General features: G+C 43.5%; 1 protein-coding gene across 1 annotated transcript in view; it reads right to left on the bottom strand.

The window, feature by feature from the left end:
- Positions 1-18,391, bottom strand: part of LOC129343618 (lethal(3)malignant brain tumor-like protein 4) — a 79,194-nt gene that overhangs the window by 7,912 nt on the left and 52,891 nt on the right. The window contains exons 15-20 of the mRNA XM_054999933.1: positions 13,198-13,312; positions 12,986-13,085; positions 10,948-11,112; positions 9,275-9,409; positions 8,608-8,669; positions 5,464-5,630 (exon numbers count right to left, since the gene is read on the bottom strand). Coding sequence (XP_054855908.1) covers positions 5,464-5,630; positions 8,608-8,669; positions 9,275-9,409; positions 10,948-11,112; positions 12,986-13,085; positions 13,198-13,312 — 744 coding nt within the window. The remainder of the gene's footprint in view (positions 1-5,463; positions 5,631-8,607; positions 8,670-9,274; positions 9,410-10,947; positions 11,113-12,985; positions 13,086-13,197; positions 13,313-18,391) is intronic.

Genomic DNA, 18,391 nt, shown 5'->3' on the forward strand with positions numbered 1-18,391 from the left:
ACAAGGGAGAGAATTTGGCAACCACATCGGTTGTTTGCCCCAGCTTGGATGCTATTAGGAAGCAAGTCCCCCCTGCCTGCCCCCCCCCCCCACTTCCATATAGTACTGTGGTGCTTCCACCCACCTCCTGGGTTTCCCCCATCTTTCCTGCACTCTTTGCCACTTTTCTTTGCTATGATGTTTTGGGAAAGACTGCAGAGAAGTCTGTGCGGGGGCGGGGGGGGGGGGAAGGATTGCAACCATATGGAGGGGGATGTCCGCGTCTTCTTGGGTTCTGTATATATTGGCACAATTTTCCCAGCTCCAGACCCCATGGCAGCTTTTTTAAAAAAAGATCGGTAATTGACATAGTAATATTATAGCTATCTGTCTATCAGGTTCTCGAAATCCCAGGGTTCCATTTTTTTAAAATGTTGCAGACATATCCCTTTCCTCTTATATCTCTACAATGAAATAGGGTGGAGATTTACTTTTTAAAAATGGAAGTTGGGAATTCAAAGCACCTGACAGAGAGATTGTTAGAACATTATAGTGATACGTCAATTGCTGAATGAAAGCAAAGATAAAAAGCTCTCCCACCTGGGGAGTGAGGCAGAGTAACTGCAGGGAAATGAGGCATGCAGAAGCCTCATTGCTGTTGCATTGTGTTGGCAGCCCAACAACAACACGGAAAACACACAAGCCATCCCCATGTGGAAAACACCTTTCAACCTAAAAAGTAACAGGAATAATTTTCATAATGCTATGCTCTCTAAGGCCATCATAGGCAGCAGGAGAAAACAAAAAAGGGTCCAAGCTCCTCTGCAACTCTAATGTCTCCGGGAAGATGAGGCATGCTCTGATCAAGCAGCTCAGTAAGCTGGTGCTCCCTAGATGGAATGATTCTATTTTACAAACATTCTCTTGACTTCCTCTAGATGTGACATTCCTATTGCCAGTATCAAGACATAAAGAGTTAGAAGGGACACTGCCAGAAACAATTTCATCTTTTTAAAACTCTTGATTATCTAACTTCTTGCTTTAAGCTTGAGTAAAAAATACATTCTGCCCATGCTTGATTTATCCAATTTAAATTCCTCTCTCAGCTTTCCTTGGACAAAATCCTTCCAGATTTATTTTCTTTATCCTTAATGTTGGTAACTATAGAAAGGCCAAAACTTCCCAGGGAGTCAGCCTCACCCTGAGCACTGCAATCCATTCATGTTAATAATGCAGGGGTGATTAAATATAACAAAAATGGCCCCGTATCCTCTTGTATGACTGATCCTTAACACGGTGCGCAGAAATAACAGAGTGGGCCATTAAAGGCGATGGAGCCGAAGCATTCCCATGTGAACAGCGGAGAGCAAGGGCAAGAGCAGACAGATTCAATACGGCTAAGAGTAACTTTTGAACAGATTGCCATAAATTCCTGATTAAATTTTCATAGTGGAAGTTCCATTAAAAATCTAGGTCTTAAAAACTGGAAGATGAAAACTCATAATTTGGGCGTTTTAAAAACATATCCCATTCCATAGCAGATGCTGCCAGTAACATAGAGGGGTGGGGGGAGAAATCTCTAAATCCATCCAGAAAAGTACTTAAATACTATTCATTAGTCATTACAATACAAAAGCACAAACCAAAGTAGGATTTGGGACACTTTGAAATTTTGCAGCCAGCCTCGATAAGAGCCTTGGACAGGCTTCTCGCTCCTGTATTAATATCTACCGGAGGATTAGTGATGGAGAGTTAAAACTGTCGTCCATTAATATATTTTGTAATACAAACTCAGCTTCTCTTCAACTAACATTTGGGGAACACAGTAAGAAGCTTTTGAGTAATAAAAAAAAAATCAGAACTCAAATGACAGTTCTCACTAGAGGGAAAAGATTATCAGAAGTAAGCCTTCGCTCGAGTTCTTGAGCGGCTAAAAGATCATTTCATGTTCTGCCCAGCAAATGAAGGAATGCTGCTAGAGCAAGCTGTGAAAATTAAAGACAGCTTGAGTGGCACTCAGATAATGGTAGAGGACCTCTTTTCTAAACTCCAAGCTCTAGGCACTTATGAGCCTTTATCACACCATCTCAAGTTCTTAAGCGACTGAAGTCCATGACATATTACATCCTCCCCTTGGGCTGATGACTAAGCTTTATGTTTCTTCCCTAAGACATCTGAAAGTGGAAAGAGGGTGAGGGCTTCCAGAAAAGAACCTGTTTTACAGGCATTTAGGCTGCAATCCTAAGAACACTTTCCTGGGAGGCATCCCCATTGAATAAAATGGTACTTACTTCTGAGTAGACGTGCTCAAAATTGCTCCCTCAGACACAGCACTATTATGATCTCAGCAACTCTACTGTGTAATGAATTTTTTTATTCTCCCTGTTCCTTTTCTCCTCTCTACTCAGAAAACACTTCAGGAGAGTTTGTGTGCCAGGTTAAGATGGGGATAATTCATCACACCTTTGACCTAGTACAATAATTTGTTTTATATTTGCCTGTACCTATCTCATTTTGTTTTAATTGTTGCTATTTTATCGTTATTCACTTTGATTTTGGGTATCTATTGATGTATTATACTGTGAGCAGCCTTGAAAGATATGGGAATGGAAGGGGGAGTGAAAAGTGCTCATTAAAATGACCATATTTTATTCCGAGTTTTCTCCCCCTCCTTTGAGTACCTGAGATAATTTGGGTAGTCAGGGCAGCAGCTGAGGAAAACTAGGATGAATTCCTTGCTCTGCCCTAAACATGCTCTGCGAAACTGAACGAGCACAGCCCGACTGACCTTCCACCATCTGAATAAAAAGGAAAATAAACTTCAGTTTAACGAACAGATAAGGCGCTCTGACAAATTTGGGTATCCGAATAAGGACGGACACATAATGCTGTACTTAAGGAATAACATTAATATTGTACATTGGGGATTTTTATTGTCTTTACTGTTTTAACTGTGTATACTTTTATTGCCCTATATGAACTTGACAACTGGAAATGGTTTAATGGCTGTATCTAGTTCTAAATTTTAATGATTTGACCATGTATCTAGTTTTAAATTTTAATGCTTTTGACCATGTCACATCAATTTTATTCAAACTTGTGTTTCTGTTCTGTTTGTTGTTTGTGACTTGTAATGGCCTATGGTTGTATACAATAAACCTTCTATCTATCTATCTATCTATCTATCTATCTATCTATCTATCTATCTATCTATCTATCTATCTATCTATCTATCTATCTATCTATCTATCTATCTATCTATCTATCTATCTATCTATCTATCTATCTATCTATCTATCTATCTGCAGCCCTTGGCTCTTACTTGGAAGTAAGTCCCACTGAACTCAACAGAACTCTCATCTGAGTAAACGGGTAGATCGGGCTGTATGCCTGGCACTTCCTCAGGGATTGTATAATGTTGGTCTTTCTAAGTAAAAGATGCTGGCCTTTGAGAAAAGGAGATGCGCCATGTATAAAAAATTCACTTCCTGTCCTAGTTTGTTTGGCTAGGAAGCTCCGTGCTGGAAGCAGCGCTAAGAAGCTCTTGCGCGGGAAGGGTTCTCTTAAGAGACTCGAGATCCTCTTGTTATTCAAGAACAGTTGGAGGGTGGGAGAAAGGAGAGCAACGCCTGCTCGCAGGTTTACAGCGCAATCGTAAGCAGAGTCAAATCCTTTTACGCCTGCTTTCTTCAAGAGGCTGAGAAGGTGCTTGTGATTGCATCGTTACTTTGTTTTGTCCTTCACAATAGTGAATAAAATTCTAAAAAGAATTTAACAGGATGGAAGCGGCATGGTGGACAGAGAGACTACCATTAACAATCTTCAGACCAGTTACCTAAAGAACAGGTCACCAATTCTATATTGTTGACCCCCCCCCTCATACAAAACCTCCCCCCAGCCAATAATCAGAGCCTGAAGAACGAATTTTGCAAATTAATATTTGCATGCTCACATGAGCACCTCTTGTGCTGTATTATTTATTTATTTTACAAAGTGATATGCTGCTTCTCCAGAGACGTAGCAACTTAGGGTAGAACTATATGTTATAATTTTATGGTGATTTTCACCACTGAACAAAACAAAACAGAATGGAGTTCTGGTGGCTGTGATTTAGGAGGAGTTTAGTATAACAGGGAAAGGGGATCTTCGTTTATTATTTGTTCCTTGGAAAATAGGCAACAAAGGTCAGGAGATTTGGTGCAATTAATAAAATTTAGGTTTTTAGTTTCCGATTGCCATACATGGAATACATCGAGAGTCACTAAATTTGCTATCCAGACAGTGGAACTTCGGGAAGAAGATGAAGATTCCTGGGACTGGTTGTCAAGATGACAGCTGCCTTTAGAGTCATGTTTTATAGAGCCAGCCTAAGCAGAGTTTACACCCTTCTAAGCCCATTGACTCTGCACTGTTAATGTCTTATATCTTGTTGCTAGAAGGGGTTTTGGGGTTGACTAATATAAAATGAACTAACAGTTTTAAAAAACATAAATATGTTCCTTTATCAACCTTCCCCCCCTCCCGCCCGCCCGCCGCTACAGCAAAATCTGCCAACGACAGGAAGCCAAAAGCAAAATCCTGTCCACAACTGGACAGGACAGGAATAGACCTCAGCTTTCTGGGATATTTGTTATGAAACACAAGCTCTTCCATAAATAAAAACTAACACTATCATAACAATTGCTTTTCAAGTCTCAAAGCAAAACAGCAGATGCTAAAATTTTAAACTGTCTTAATCTGACTATTGAACTTTTCAAAGTTTTATATATACCATTTTGATAATATGGCGATAATACAGAAAATTACAAAGACAATCAAAGAACATTTCCAGAATTGGGGCAAGTGAAAATCAGACCTGACAGGTTTGTACTCAGCCACATGCCCTGGCAGTGCAAAGACTCCCTCTCTGCTGTTCTGAATCTGGCAGCTGCAGCATTTGCTACCACTTCAGACAATTCACACAAAGCCTGACATGCATCACAGAACAGGTATGTGCAGTGCCACTTAACCCCTGAATGCAGGGGCAGTGTCCTGGCTTGCACCAAAGCATGGAACGATCTTCCATTGTTAAAAAACAACAGCTCTGACAGAATGAGTTCTGCCTGCCAGCAACCATGTCACACAGTGGGGATGTTTTGTGACACAGACATACAAGCATGCGCAGGACAACCATAAAGTAAAAGTGAGTCAGCAGCAGCAGGAGAGAGAAAGAAAGAGAGAGTGCGTGAGCACACATGGAAAAAAGCTATTGTCAGCAAAGACCTCAAACAGGGTTAAAAGCCAGTTTGAAAAATGTCATGCCTAGAAACAGAAGAATCAAAACATGCATATCTAGTCTGGGTCCTGGCCTAAACTTTTGGCTAAACCGCCACAATCCAGAACTAGCTGCTGAAGTAAAGCAGACTCTCAAAAAAAATCACTGCCACTTTATTAAAAAAAATACCTTCCAATGAGACAGAAGGGGTGGCAGCAAGCGCTACTTACCTCTTCCACGCTCCATTTGGCCACGTTCTTGGCAGTGAGGCCTGAGACCTCCGGCAGCAGTTTGCAGTGTTGCTCCCAGCAGAGATGGAGGCGGTGGGTAGGGTTTGTGGAAAGGGAAGGCATGAAGACAGATTGGTGGAGGGCCTGCTGCAGAGCAAACGCTGTGTCTGAGGGGAAAGGAAGCAAGACGAGTCAGCCCCGTTTGGGGGAAATTTGAAAATGCAGCTACTTTATTCCCTGGCCAGCTGTGCTTGGACCATCCCTCCCCTCCTCCCCCCACCAAAAAAAAGGGGGAGAGGAGGAAAAAAAAGAAATCCCTCGGCTGTTAGCCGCTCTTAGGGAGGAGAGGTCCTGATGCTAACATGGGAGGGGTTGCCAGTATTCTCTTGCCAGGGTGGAGGAGGTTGGGTAACCGCATCTTCGGTTGGGAATTAATGGCACCATTCCAGCTTACAGACTGTTCCTAGCCTGCTAAGAGCTCTCTGTATGCCAGATAATGACAAGCACTAGCCACGTCCCGGGGGAAAGGACTCCAAGGTCGGGGAGGCTGGCAGTTTCTTCCAGACGTTAGTATCGCTCTCCATTTGTCAAAAAAAAAGAGGCATTAAAAGGGGAGGGGAACCCTCCCTTCCTTCCTGTCTGTCCCACTCCTCCCCTACGCACCACGTATAAGATCATTTGCTTATTGCTGTGTCACGGTAAGGTAGGGATCGGTAGCCGACTGCATGCTACATCAAACAGTGGAGCCGCTGACGAACATGGCATAGCAACATTTATTTGGCTAACATCACTAGCTAATTATGTTTGCTGTTCCCCCTCCTCCACTCACAGAAAGGAAGGCTATCCAAACACTGGGACCTCCCTGCCCCGTACAGTTTATAGGCAAGGTTTATGGTGACACCTAGTGGCAACAAGAGAGAACTAGAAATTACCACATACAAGACAGCAAAGTGACTGAGAGCCAAACTACAAGAGACGAATTACACGAGGAGGAGCACATGAAGGGAGTCACAATGTTAGCCTGGAAGCTGAGTTTTAAAAGAGATCAGAGGGCTTTGTCAATTTCCCCTCTCTACAGAGCCAGGGTGACAGCTGCTCAGAGGGTTTGTTAATTTCCTCTTTGCCTCAGAAGGCTCTGTCAGTTTCACCTCCCCTTCTAAGAGGTGAAGAGGAAATAAACTTTCTGAGCAGGGATTTCCCTGTCTCTGTAGAGAGGGGAAATTGACAAAGCCTTCCGATCTCTTTCAAAACTCAGCTTCCCAGCTAACATTGCGACTCCCTCCACGTGCTCCTCCTTGTGTAATTCGTCTCTTGTAGCTTGGCTCTGAATCATCAGAGATACACTGTTAGTGCTGTTTCCACTATCTTGAAAATGTTTAAAAGCAGGAGCCTGCAACCTGTGGCTCTGGAGCCAAATGTGGCTCAGTACAGAAAGTTATGGTATATTGAGGTGGGAGGGAGGAGCTGGAATTCTAGAATAACTACTAAATGAAAGGAATAACAGGCAGAGATTTTTATAGGAATAAAAGGCATTACAGAAAATGAGATGACAGAGACGAACAGCTGCCAGGAATCTGTGAAAAGTATGAACAGTGCAGTAAAAGAACCGTGCAGGATGCTCCTGTAATATACACAGAAACCTTGTGACTGCCACTTCCTAATAAAGGACTTACAATAACCAGTGTTCGGGATGCAGACATTTTAAGGATTATTAATTAACAAATCCTTTATCAGTAATGTTAAGTTATATATTTTCAGTTACACAAACAGGTTTTTTCATAGTGGGCAGCAGTCCTCGTCCTCAGTAGAATAGCAAGACTCGTATCCAGGGGCTTCTTAAAAACCACCAAAGTTCTGTTCATCAGATACAAATGTATCTTTGCACCTGATGAAGGAAGCTTTGATCCTCAAAAGCGAATACTCTGAAAAGCTTGTTTGTCTTTAGGATGTCACTGGACACAAATCGTGACGTTCTTTTATGTATCTCTTTGTTGATCACTTGCTCTGAATGTTGACATAGTTTAGCTCTTTAATTATAAAAGGTTGCTGACCTCTGGGTTAAATAATACCAAAGGGTTTATCCAACAGGCACTAAAAAATAACTATAAGAAGTAACGTCCTGGTACTAAGATTTGCTCAACTATTATAGAAATATTTTATGGCCCATCAACAAAACAATGGCAGAAAATGTCTGAGTAGAAATCCAAGAAGTTTTCTTAATAAGGAACATTAATTTGTCTTTGATGGATTAATCAGGCCTTGATGGATTTGACCAGCTTTGCAGAAAACGAATTTTTAAAGGATGTTTTTAAAAAGGACTTGGAATAAAATCCTTTTTGCAAGTCACAAGGACAATGGAACTTTGGCCTGCTGTATCAGCGAGTAGGGGGCAGCGGGAAAGGTCCACTTAAAATTCAAATTATCTTCAGAAAGGTTTTCATTTCAACCGAAGTGAACTTCATAGTTCAACATACTGTACTGAATAGTAAAAGCTGAAGGCTTGTGCCACTAATGAATGCAGCAAAAGTAAATAGGAGTGTCTACATACTTGAGGGACTTTTTGAATATGTAGAAAATATGGCTCTGTAGACTAAGAAAAAGCGAGAAAACTCACTAAAAACGGAGGACAGAGCAAAGAGGCATATAATATTGAGAGTTAGCTGAAGGTTAAAATAAGGTGATGGGGAAATGGCCTGGACAAGCCATTGGGAGGTCAAAGAATCCTGGAGGAGTGAGATCTGTGAAAAAAGATTTACGGATCATTCAGATTTTCCCCTGCTATACCGTGCAGGCCTCAGATTGTCCTTAATAATCACAAAACCTGTAGAATTTTAACTAAGAGATCTCTGTGGTAAAGTAAGCCCTCTTTGGAAGCTGAATTGGCTATAGTGATCAATGGTGAATGGAAAGAGATACTTATAGCTTGTAAAATAGCAGTTTGATCTCTCTAAAGCACTTAAAATTCTCTTCAACAACATGGTTCAAGAAAGAAAGGAGTGAGAAATTTAAACTAGAGTAAACACAAAATAATTAGTTTCAACTTAGGGTTGAAAAAACCCATTTAAGAAAACTTAAGTGACCAAAGGGATACAAAATCTAAATTTTTTCCAATGGTTTAAAAAGGACAAAGTCCAGTTAACTAACCTCTTCCATCAGCGTCCTGCTTCATTAGCTGGAGCTTTATATAACCATGTGAGCAACCAATCCTGAAAAAAATATAAACATGGAGGTTAAAACAGTAAATTATGCATGAAAGAAACACCTGTATCCCCCCAAAAAAGGATGAACTGAACAACCAAATATGTGTAAGAGTCTTGAATAATTTATGAATCTGCAGAAGTGAGCTGTAGTCTACGAAAGAGCTTGTGCCACCATAGACCAGTAAAATGTTTAAGGTGACAAGGCTACATATTTCTCCTTATAACTCTGCCATGAAAAGGACTAGAGATTTTCCTTTTTTGGAACAAAAGAAAAGAAAGCTGGGACTAGAACGTTGTTTCCATAGATTGCACTATAGTATAATAGTAATTTCTTTTTTAAAGCCCTCCAGCAGAGGGGGTGGGGGCAGGTTTAAAGAAAGTGCAGAAAAAACTGCCATGTGAATGCTATTGTAGCAATGAGAACTACACAGAAAAACTGTATAGAAGTAGCGTTACTTTGGCTCCCTGGTTTTAGCAACTATTCTGAGATAAAAATTCAAAAAATGTCTTTCCATCAGCAAACCATTTTCAGCTTTTCTTTGCTCGCTTAGCGTGTAGTAGGCTCCACATGTATTACCAGTGGGTTCCACAAGCTGAAAACTTTCACTGACCTTTTTGATTTGATTTTGGTGATAGCAGGTGATTCTGCTTCTGTCCAGTCCTTCTCTTGGCTGGTCTCAGACTGTTCCGATAGACTGTGGACACTGCTTCTCCCTGATCTCTCTCCATCTTGCGTAGAAGACTTTCTAGGAAGAAAAGAACCCATGTAAAAGGCAATTCCCTACGTTATATCTTGCTAAGCTGTCCGGACAGGGCTATACAAATTGAAGCAAGCTTGGTTCTCAGTAGCTTCCACTGAGTTCTGGCGGAATACATTAAACAGACTACAATTTGGGACACAGCTAAGAGTGGGAAAAACCTCTTTCTCACTCCAGCAATCTCCTGGGGTGGGAGACAGGTTTAAGCCTCCGCCTCGATCGTGCTTCCTGAGTCCATTCCTGTACTTGCTCACAAAATTAACAACTGCCATTCATTCTTATGGAGAAAAGCAAATGGCGTGCCTGAGAACAAGTTTGCAATGCATTCAAAACCTGCTCACTGCCTTAATGCACAACACCTCCAGTAGGAACCCCACAGAGGGTCACTTCCCTGAAGGCTTTTCTAGGTTGTAGGAAAACAGGTTTCCAGTGGGGTGGGCCCAAGCATCCTCCAACACCGAAGAGCCACTTCAGTTGGAGTAAAACTTCCCTCTCTGTTCAGTGGAGTGGAAGGATAGGGGCAGGAGCCACCTGACTATTTTGCACCATCATGCCCCACCCACCCCCTGCAAAAAACCCTCCAGGTCTAGCTTTGGAACACGGGAAGAAATTCATCTCAAATGCAGCTTCTGAGCTCGGAGGGATTTCTTACTTCTTCATCAGGGCCTGGAGGTCAGGTTTGATTGGCAGCAACAGGAGGAAGGGTGAAGTTTGGCTCATTCCTGGCTGTCTGAAACAATGGTTGCCATGACGGATAAAATGACAGAAACGGGTTGGGGAAACTACTGGAAACCACCCCCTACTCTCCCCGGCCTGTCGAATTCAACAGACCTTTACCTAACATTCTAATAAATGGGCACACACACAAGTCCCTTTTCTCACCCCAAAAAGAGTAATGACGGCTGCTGTTTATTAGTACAAACAGAACCTAAGTGAACGGAATCCTTGGGCTGCATCCAGACTAAATTTTCTGCTAATGGGTGGTGCAGAATCATTTCCAAGAATTCCCGTTTCCTGTGGCAGGTCCCCAGTTTGCCTCTCATGTTGTTTCTAAGGATATCCTGTGCCCCAGCAGCAGGTTTTATCCCCAGGAAGGTCAGTGAGCTTCAGCAGGAGCAGGGAGGCAGCAGTGGTCTGTCCTGCTGACGGAAGTGCCTTGCACGAGTGGAAAACTTAGCCTGGATCCAAGCCCCTAGCTGCAGGGTACAGTCATGCTGTCATCTAATATTCTCTGAATGAGACACAAAAGAGACTGTACAAATTTTAATCCGTAAATTTTGGTCAGTGGAAGGCAAGAGAAAAAAATAACTGGAATACAAATTTGGCAGGCAGCAAGAAAGCAAAAAGGTCTTTATTTTAATACTGCAAGAGAATCTCAAAGCTATGCACAAACTTTATACAACTTGTGCTCTGTTTTAGCGAAGAGGCAGAAACAAGCAAGTGAGAAAGTACACTGCCGGGGTGAGAAAACCACCACATGCCCCAGATAATGTCAACCAGCCCATAGCATTTAATCTAAACTTCACCTGGACTCTGGAGAATCCTCCCGTAGGTCAGAAAGCGGTGCGGAATTTTCAGGCTTCTTGGCTTTCTGAATACTGCTATTTGGTGAAGGTCTCTCTCCACCTAGGCGATCCTGTAAGGAACCGTCTCTGTTCCGATTGATTTCTGAATAAGGGCAGCCAACCAACCTGAGTCAAAAGAAGAAAAAGAGTTATCAAACATGCATTTGTTCGAAAACTGAACTCACTCACCCTTTCCCCCTTCTCATGGTTATACTAAGCAAAATGATATAGCAAAAGTATCCCAAGGGACACATGTAAGCGGAAGTAAGGTTAAGGTTTCACAACCACAGGCTACCTAAAAATACTGCAAAGAGTGTGAGTTTTCAGGCAGAGAGAAAAGGAGGGTAGCTGCCAAAACGACCCTGTTCTTCAGAAACACCAAAGAGCTGAATGAGCTTGAGGGCAATGTAAAGACAAGCAAAATCAAACCCCAAATCCAGTGAACAAGGCACACTATAAAGCTACCCAGAGACAAGGATTTGAAAAAAGGCATTTAAAAGCATCAGTGAAAATGCACAGCATGGAAGGGCAAAAGCAGAGCAACCTAACGGAATGACCTGGACAGCTTGGCCAGGAAGCAAAAGGTGAACGTGGGAATATGAACTGGCACAAGCACTGAACGGCAGCTGTAAAACGGATGCTAGCTTTCCTCCTTGTTAGCACACACTTGTGTTACCCTACTGATGGCCAAGAGCATGTTCCTATGATGAGATAAAAAAATGAATGTCTTCTTGTCTCTGGCACTATGCATGTGCACTACCACTAATTCCAAGCAACCAGAAAGACAGCAAAGAGTTGCCGCATGTGTATTTACAAGACTTCTACAGCCTGCAGCTGAGCCTCCCTACTGAAAAGTCTTCAACAGCTTTTACAATGGATGGCTCGAGACCCCTGTGAATAAGCAACGAGACAAGACTGAAGTGATGCTTGTTGGGAAGGCAGAGATCTAAAAGACATTGTACTTCCCACTTCCGATGGAGTTTGTCTGACCCTTGCAGACTCAGTTAAGAGCCTAGGGGTTATACTGGATCCGGCGCTACTACTGGAAAACAAGTTAAGGCAGCTGCAAAAAATGCTTTCCACAATCTCACTCTAGCCTGCGAGACGGCTTCTTACCTTGACACAGCCAACCTTGCCACCTGGATCCATGCTATGGTGTTTATAGGGGAACTCTTAAACTGCAAATCTTCCTTTTTCTTTCCCCATTTTATTTAGTTCCCCAGCAAGCAGCTGGTTACCACATTCAAACTCTTCACAGCCTTGGACGGGTCCGCCTCCCTCCCTATGTCCCTCCACGGCAGCTTCGCTCATCTGAACAGGGTCTCTTGCAGATGACAGCCTGCACATGGGCAAAATCAACAGCAGCCCATACACAGCAGCTTTCTCTGCGGTGGTCCCTACCCTGTGGAATGGCCTGCCTGAGGTCAGGAGAGCCCCCATTCTCCTGGCTTTCCACAAATGATTAATCGTGTTGCCATCTTGCTGCTGCTTGCTGAAGAACTAAATACAATGGAGGGGGGGGGGAGAGATTTGCAGTTTGAGAGTTCCCCTACAAACTCTGATAGACAGGCAGACAGACAGCGCAGACAGCTGTGAGACATAATTGTCTGTCTTAAGCAAACAAGTGCTGTCTCTTTTTTCGATCTGCCCAGAACTCTTACTAGGAGGGCAGGAAAAGGTGATGGGTGAACATATATGTCGAGCCTCTCTGGCTTTCCTAGCCGGTTGGGACAGTCGTGGGTGGAAGGCCTTTGGGAACCTGAACAGTCAGAGCTGGCAGAGACTCATATGATAGGAATCCAAGTTCTATTAATAATTTCTGTATCAGTAATAAGCTTGTGAGTAAAAGCTGTATGCAAAGCACAAGAGGGAGCTACAAGCACAGCATTTTACAGCAAAGGCACTCATTCATATTCATCACTCACTGAAGCGGCAACTGATATACCCCTGCCCATAACAATTTGCTGGGAATTACTCCATAACCCTCAAGTGCACATACGTGTAATGTGTTCCATATCTGGGTCCCCTGATGTGACCCATCCCCTGACAACCAGGAGTAGGGCATCCCTGTCCTGCTGCTGCTGAGGCATCCACAGTCCCTAAAAAAATAAAACTTGTTTAGGAAGAGATTGCATATGACAGCTTTATTTTTGAACATTCAGGCATTTGGTGTGGGGGGGGGGCAGCATTGCACATTATTTCTCTTCTCACCTAGCGGGAGCTGCAAGGCGTGCCCAGTTTTTGCGCACCAGCCCATGGGGTGAATGTCTGGACTGTCAGCATCAACCCAGAAATCAAAGATGGGGTCCCAACCATCAAAGTGTATCTAAAACAGGAGGCAAAATACCCAGGATGTAAAAGGAAGAATTCAATTAAATTTAAAAGAATTAAATACCAGTTTTATAAAAAACATTGGGTTGTACATCTGAGTTAACAGGAGTGATTCAAGTCAAATTAGGTAACAATCTTACGAGGTAATACTTTCCATCATCACAGTGAACTGGAATGACCCCAGGACAAGCAACCTTGTGGGTTTTCATCAACCATACTTGGACATGATGATCAAACATCTTGCTCGATTCTGCTCAAAATTTGAATTGATATGAAACTAGTATAAATCTCCCCTTCATGGCATGAGGTGGAGACTTAGTCATGCGCCAGTGTTATTCAAAAGGGTGTGGAAGAAGTCTTCTGGTCTGTCCCATGACAACCTCTAGTATCTTTTTCTTGTGCACCAGCCTCTGTGCAAGACACAAATCCATCTATACGAGGGGCTGCTACTTGGAGTAAATGCCTAACCAAAGGTACATAGCTGCCCCATTGTTAAATGGGACTGCAACTTTTTCACATTCTCTAAGAGAACACCATTTTCCTGAAGACATTGTTGGGACAGAGAGTGACATAATTAAATTACAGGGTCCACACTAAACATGGAGGGTTTAATAGGACATGCAGGTTACACTTTCAGTGTTCAGACATAAAATATATACATGCTTAATTGCTTGTTTAATTATACAGTACAAGCCTAGGAAACCCAAGGTGCTGTGGTAACCAAATGGAGCTAGTTTTCTGCAGTGAAATAACCCAGGGGTTCTTTGATGGGTCAAGAAAGATGTAGCAAGAAAGGAAACCTTTCACAGTATGCTGCAGGTCACAATATGGCTTGCACTCAACACAACTGAAGTCATGATTATTCTGTAAAACTAATTTGCTGGTGTCGATACGGGACGATAGTATCACACTGAGTTCCACTAAATATACATCCATAATGCAAAACACACAACTGCAAGTATTAAAGCTGGAAGCACTTCCTTGAGATAAAAAAAGGAATGATCATGGATACACGCAAGTTCCTTACACTGATATCCTAAGGAGTTCTATCCCCTTTAGTTCACTGAAATAAATGGGCTTGAAAGCATACAACTCTGTGCTTAAGATGTGTGTGGTGCCCTCAAGTCATAGCTGACTTATAGCGACCCTTGGCAGGGTTTTCGTTGGAGGTCTCCCATCCAATCACTAACCAAGGCCAACCCTGCTTAGCGTCTGAGATCTGATGAGATCAGGCTCACCTGGGCTATCCAGGTCAGGGCTGTGCATAAGATGGCACTATACAAATGTAGTTGATAGGAATATCAATTTCTTAACTAAACTGCATGAACTGTTCTAACAAACACCGGAGTCATGTTTTCCAGTATATCCAGAGTTTCTCTTAGTATTCTCATTAGCTTAATTTCTTTGTCACCACTGTCTAACTTCCACTGAATCTCATCCCCGTTGCATATGTAAACCACCAGAACTTCTCTCTCTTTCTGTGTACAGAAACAGACACAGACAGATATTATAGGGTAGAGTCTTTGCAGGAGCATGTTTTTACCAAGAGTATTTCAGTACAAATCAAAAGGATTCAACTGTTCATCAAGTCTCATAATAACAACCAAATCTCAGACATACTTTTATCTGTTATCATACCCATTACAGCAATATCCAAGACTTTAATTAAGCATCCCTAAATTGCTGGCAACTTTCCAGTAATGAGCAAATACATTTTTTTCCACAACCAGAAGATTTTCCAACAACAGTGGCCCCCTGGAAGTCATTGTCAAGTTAATTAAAAATTTAAAAGTTAACAAAACAATCTCTAGCACTAGTTTGAGAAAGGACTCCTACTACTTTGAACTAAAAAGTTTGTACAAAAGGACAAAATTATTGTCCGGGGTCCGCAGCCCAGCCCCCAGACTTACCTGGAGAAGAGGATGGGAGACCCCCGGGAGACAGTGGCCCAGCTGCCGCAGCAGACAACCAGGCCCAGAACCAGCTGGCCACAGAGGGAAGGGAAGAGACACCCAAGCCTCAGAGGGTTAGACGGAGCAGGTGGAAGCCAGCCAGCCCCACCCTCCAATGTAAGGCTGGGGGTCCTGGAGGGAAGATTAAAGATGGCCCAGAGGGGGTCAGGGCTGAGGGGGAGGGCCCAGAAGACAGGGACAGCCATCCCTCTGCTGGCCAGACTGCGAGATTGCCAGAGAAGGCAGAAAGGCAACCAAGGGCCACATCCCAACCTTGCAAGCAGGGAAGAAGGGAATGATAGGGGCCAGCTAGGAGCTCTGAGCAGGGGAGGCTTGGCAGCTAGCCAGGAAAGCACAGCTGGAACTGCCCAGAAGCCAGAAGCTTGGATCAGAGGCTTGGCAGCTGGCCAAGGGGGCACAGCTGGAGAGTCCCAAAGCAGCCAGATTAGCTGCCCTAGGTGCGGCTGCTTGACACAGCCCAGGCCAGGGCTAGAGGGCAGGTGAGGGGTGTGGCCTGGCAGGTAGAGCCTGGGATGAGGAGTAGGATATAAGGAAAGTCCACCCACAAAGCGGGGTGGGTTGAGTAGGAGTGATGGAGCGCAGTGCAGAGGGAAGTTGTTGGAGGAGGAGATGGTGGAGATCAAAGGGGATGATTGGAGCAGGTTGAGCAGGCCAGCGAGTAGACTGAGAGGGAGTATGGGTGAGGTATACCACCCCTTCTTCCACAGAGCAGGGTCCTGCCACATCCCTGACACCCCTTTGATGTTAGGGCTGGACATACCGGCGCCCCGCCCAGCGGCGGCCGTGGCAAGCCCTGACAATTTTTAAAAACGTCCATCCAGCACAGCATGTCTGTAGCTTAAAAATGTTGGTACTGCAAAAGCTTTGTTATCTGGGATGGGTGCTGCCAGTTAATCAAATGTGTTGGACTCTCAGACATATTACTCTGCCCCACTCCTTACAGGAGTCTGCAGCAACCAAATCCATGTCATGGCCCTTATTCCTGACCTACAGAGCCAGTTTGGTGTAGTGGTTAAGAGCGGCAGGACTCTAATCTGGAGAACTGGGTTTGACTCTCTACTCCTCTGCTTGAAGCCAGTTGGGTGACCTTGGGTCAGTCACAGCTTCTTGGAGCTTTCTTAGTCCCACTCACCTCACAGGGTGATTGTTGTGAGAATAACAACATACTTTGTAAACCGCTCTGAGTGGACATTAAGTTGTCCTGAATGACGGTATATAAATTAAATATTATTATCATTATTATTATTATCCTATACAGCAGGTCAGCTTCACAGGAGCCCTCCAGCAGCCCAAAAACTCTAGGCAGGCTGGTGGGGAGGCACCTGAGGATGACATCCACAGGCAGCACTGGCTGTGACTGGGCTGGAGAGATGGGATTGGAGAGAGTTTGTTCCTGAAGATGCATGGATACAGGACTGTTCTCCATATCCTCTGCATTTGTGGAGATTGTTTGTCTTGGTTTGTCTCATCCTGATTTCCTTAATGCCAACATTACTTCTTATTGAAGGTGCTAAAATTTCTAACACCAGTGCAAACAAGAGATAAAGCACCCCCATGCCTTGTCCTAATGGTCAACAAAATAAACTCAGTCAGTTCTCATTTGATCACACTTAAACCATTTCAAGCTGAACAGGGATAGCCATATGCATCAGGTGTACAATCAGAATGGAACACTTCCAAAGCCTTGAACAAGTAAGTCCATTTAATGAGGTAACATTTAAAAACAGAAGTACCATTCGAGTCCTACTGAACTCCACTTTATTGATGATGTTAATCACCCTTGTAATATTACCAACTGTATTTCTTCCTTTAATAAAACCAGCCTGACCTGAACCAGTATATCTAATCTTTAAAGCTGCAGAGGCTGTTAAGAGAGAACTTTGGCCAATATTTCACAGGTCTGTGTCTAACAAATTGGTCTGCAAGTTTCAACCACTGTGTGGATAAAAATATTTTTACCCTGATCCCATGTGTTTTGGGTAACTTTCTGGAAAATGCAGATGGGGCAAGTGCCACTTTAGGGAATGGTGCTCAGAAGAGCCACAGGTGGCATGCGATTGTGGCTCCCTCTGCACAGAGTATCAATGATGTACAGTTGCGTTTATATACAAAGAAGCAATGGCAAAGAACTTCATGCATATTTATTTTCATTTCATACAACAAAACATTCCAATACAAAATAATAAACTTTGGGTTGGATTCAACCAGCTTTTTGGTTCAATCTCTGCCAATTCGTCTTATTACCACTCCCATTCCACATGGCTTTTGTCTATGCAAGTTCCATGACCCCATAGCCCTTTGGGTGGCCAAAGGTAAAGGGAACACCTTCTTCTCCTTTCCACCAGTGGAAAAACTGGTTGGATACAACCCTTTATTTATATATTGGATTTATAGCCCACCCGCCCTGCAAGCAGGATCAGGGCGGGCCACAACATCATATTAACAGCAATTACAACTAGAAGTGTGCAAATAGGGATTCCTGTTCAGAAAAGACCCCCGAATCAGGCCTGATTCAGAAAAATTTGGGATTCCCAAATCGGGCCCAGCATTGCTGGCCCAATTCGGAAATACTGAATCAAAGTTTTCTGAAGTGATTCAGATCGCTTCAGAAAGCTTCAGGTCAAGCGGGAGCAGCCCGCAGCACTTTTCTGGCTGTTTGCATTTGTAAACAGGCAGAAAGTGCTGCTTGCTTTCAAACTTCCCGCCCCGCTGCTTTTTCCCCCATGGGAGGGGGAGGAGGGTTCCCTTTCTGTGCTGCTTGCAAGCGGCATGAAAAGGGGTTCTTTTGAACCCCACACCACTTGCTTCAGCTGACAGGCAGGGAAGGAGCCTCCTTCCCCACCTGTCAGCTGAAGCAAGCAGTGCAGGGTTTGAAATTTAAAGCTTCCCTTTCTGTGCTGTCAGCTGGGGTGCTTTCAAACCCTGTGCCTGCTTGCTTCAGCTGAGAGATGAGGAAGAAGTCTCCTTCCCCCGTCAGCTGAAGCAAGCCGGTGCAGGGTTTGAAATTTAAAGCGTCCCAGGGCTTATTTCGCTTATTTGTGACTCTTTTCCCCACTTTGGAAATTCCGAAGAGGGAAACCCGGATCTTTTTTTGTTGCACA

This window comes from Eublepharis macularius, chromosome 15 (assembly GCF_028583425.1).
Source record: "Eublepharis macularius isolate TG4126 chromosome 15, MPM_Emac_v1.0, whole genome shotgun sequence".
Classification (NCBI taxonomy): domain Eukaryota; kingdom Metazoa; phylum Chordata; class Lepidosauria; order Squamata; family Eublepharidae; genus Eublepharis; species Eublepharis macularius.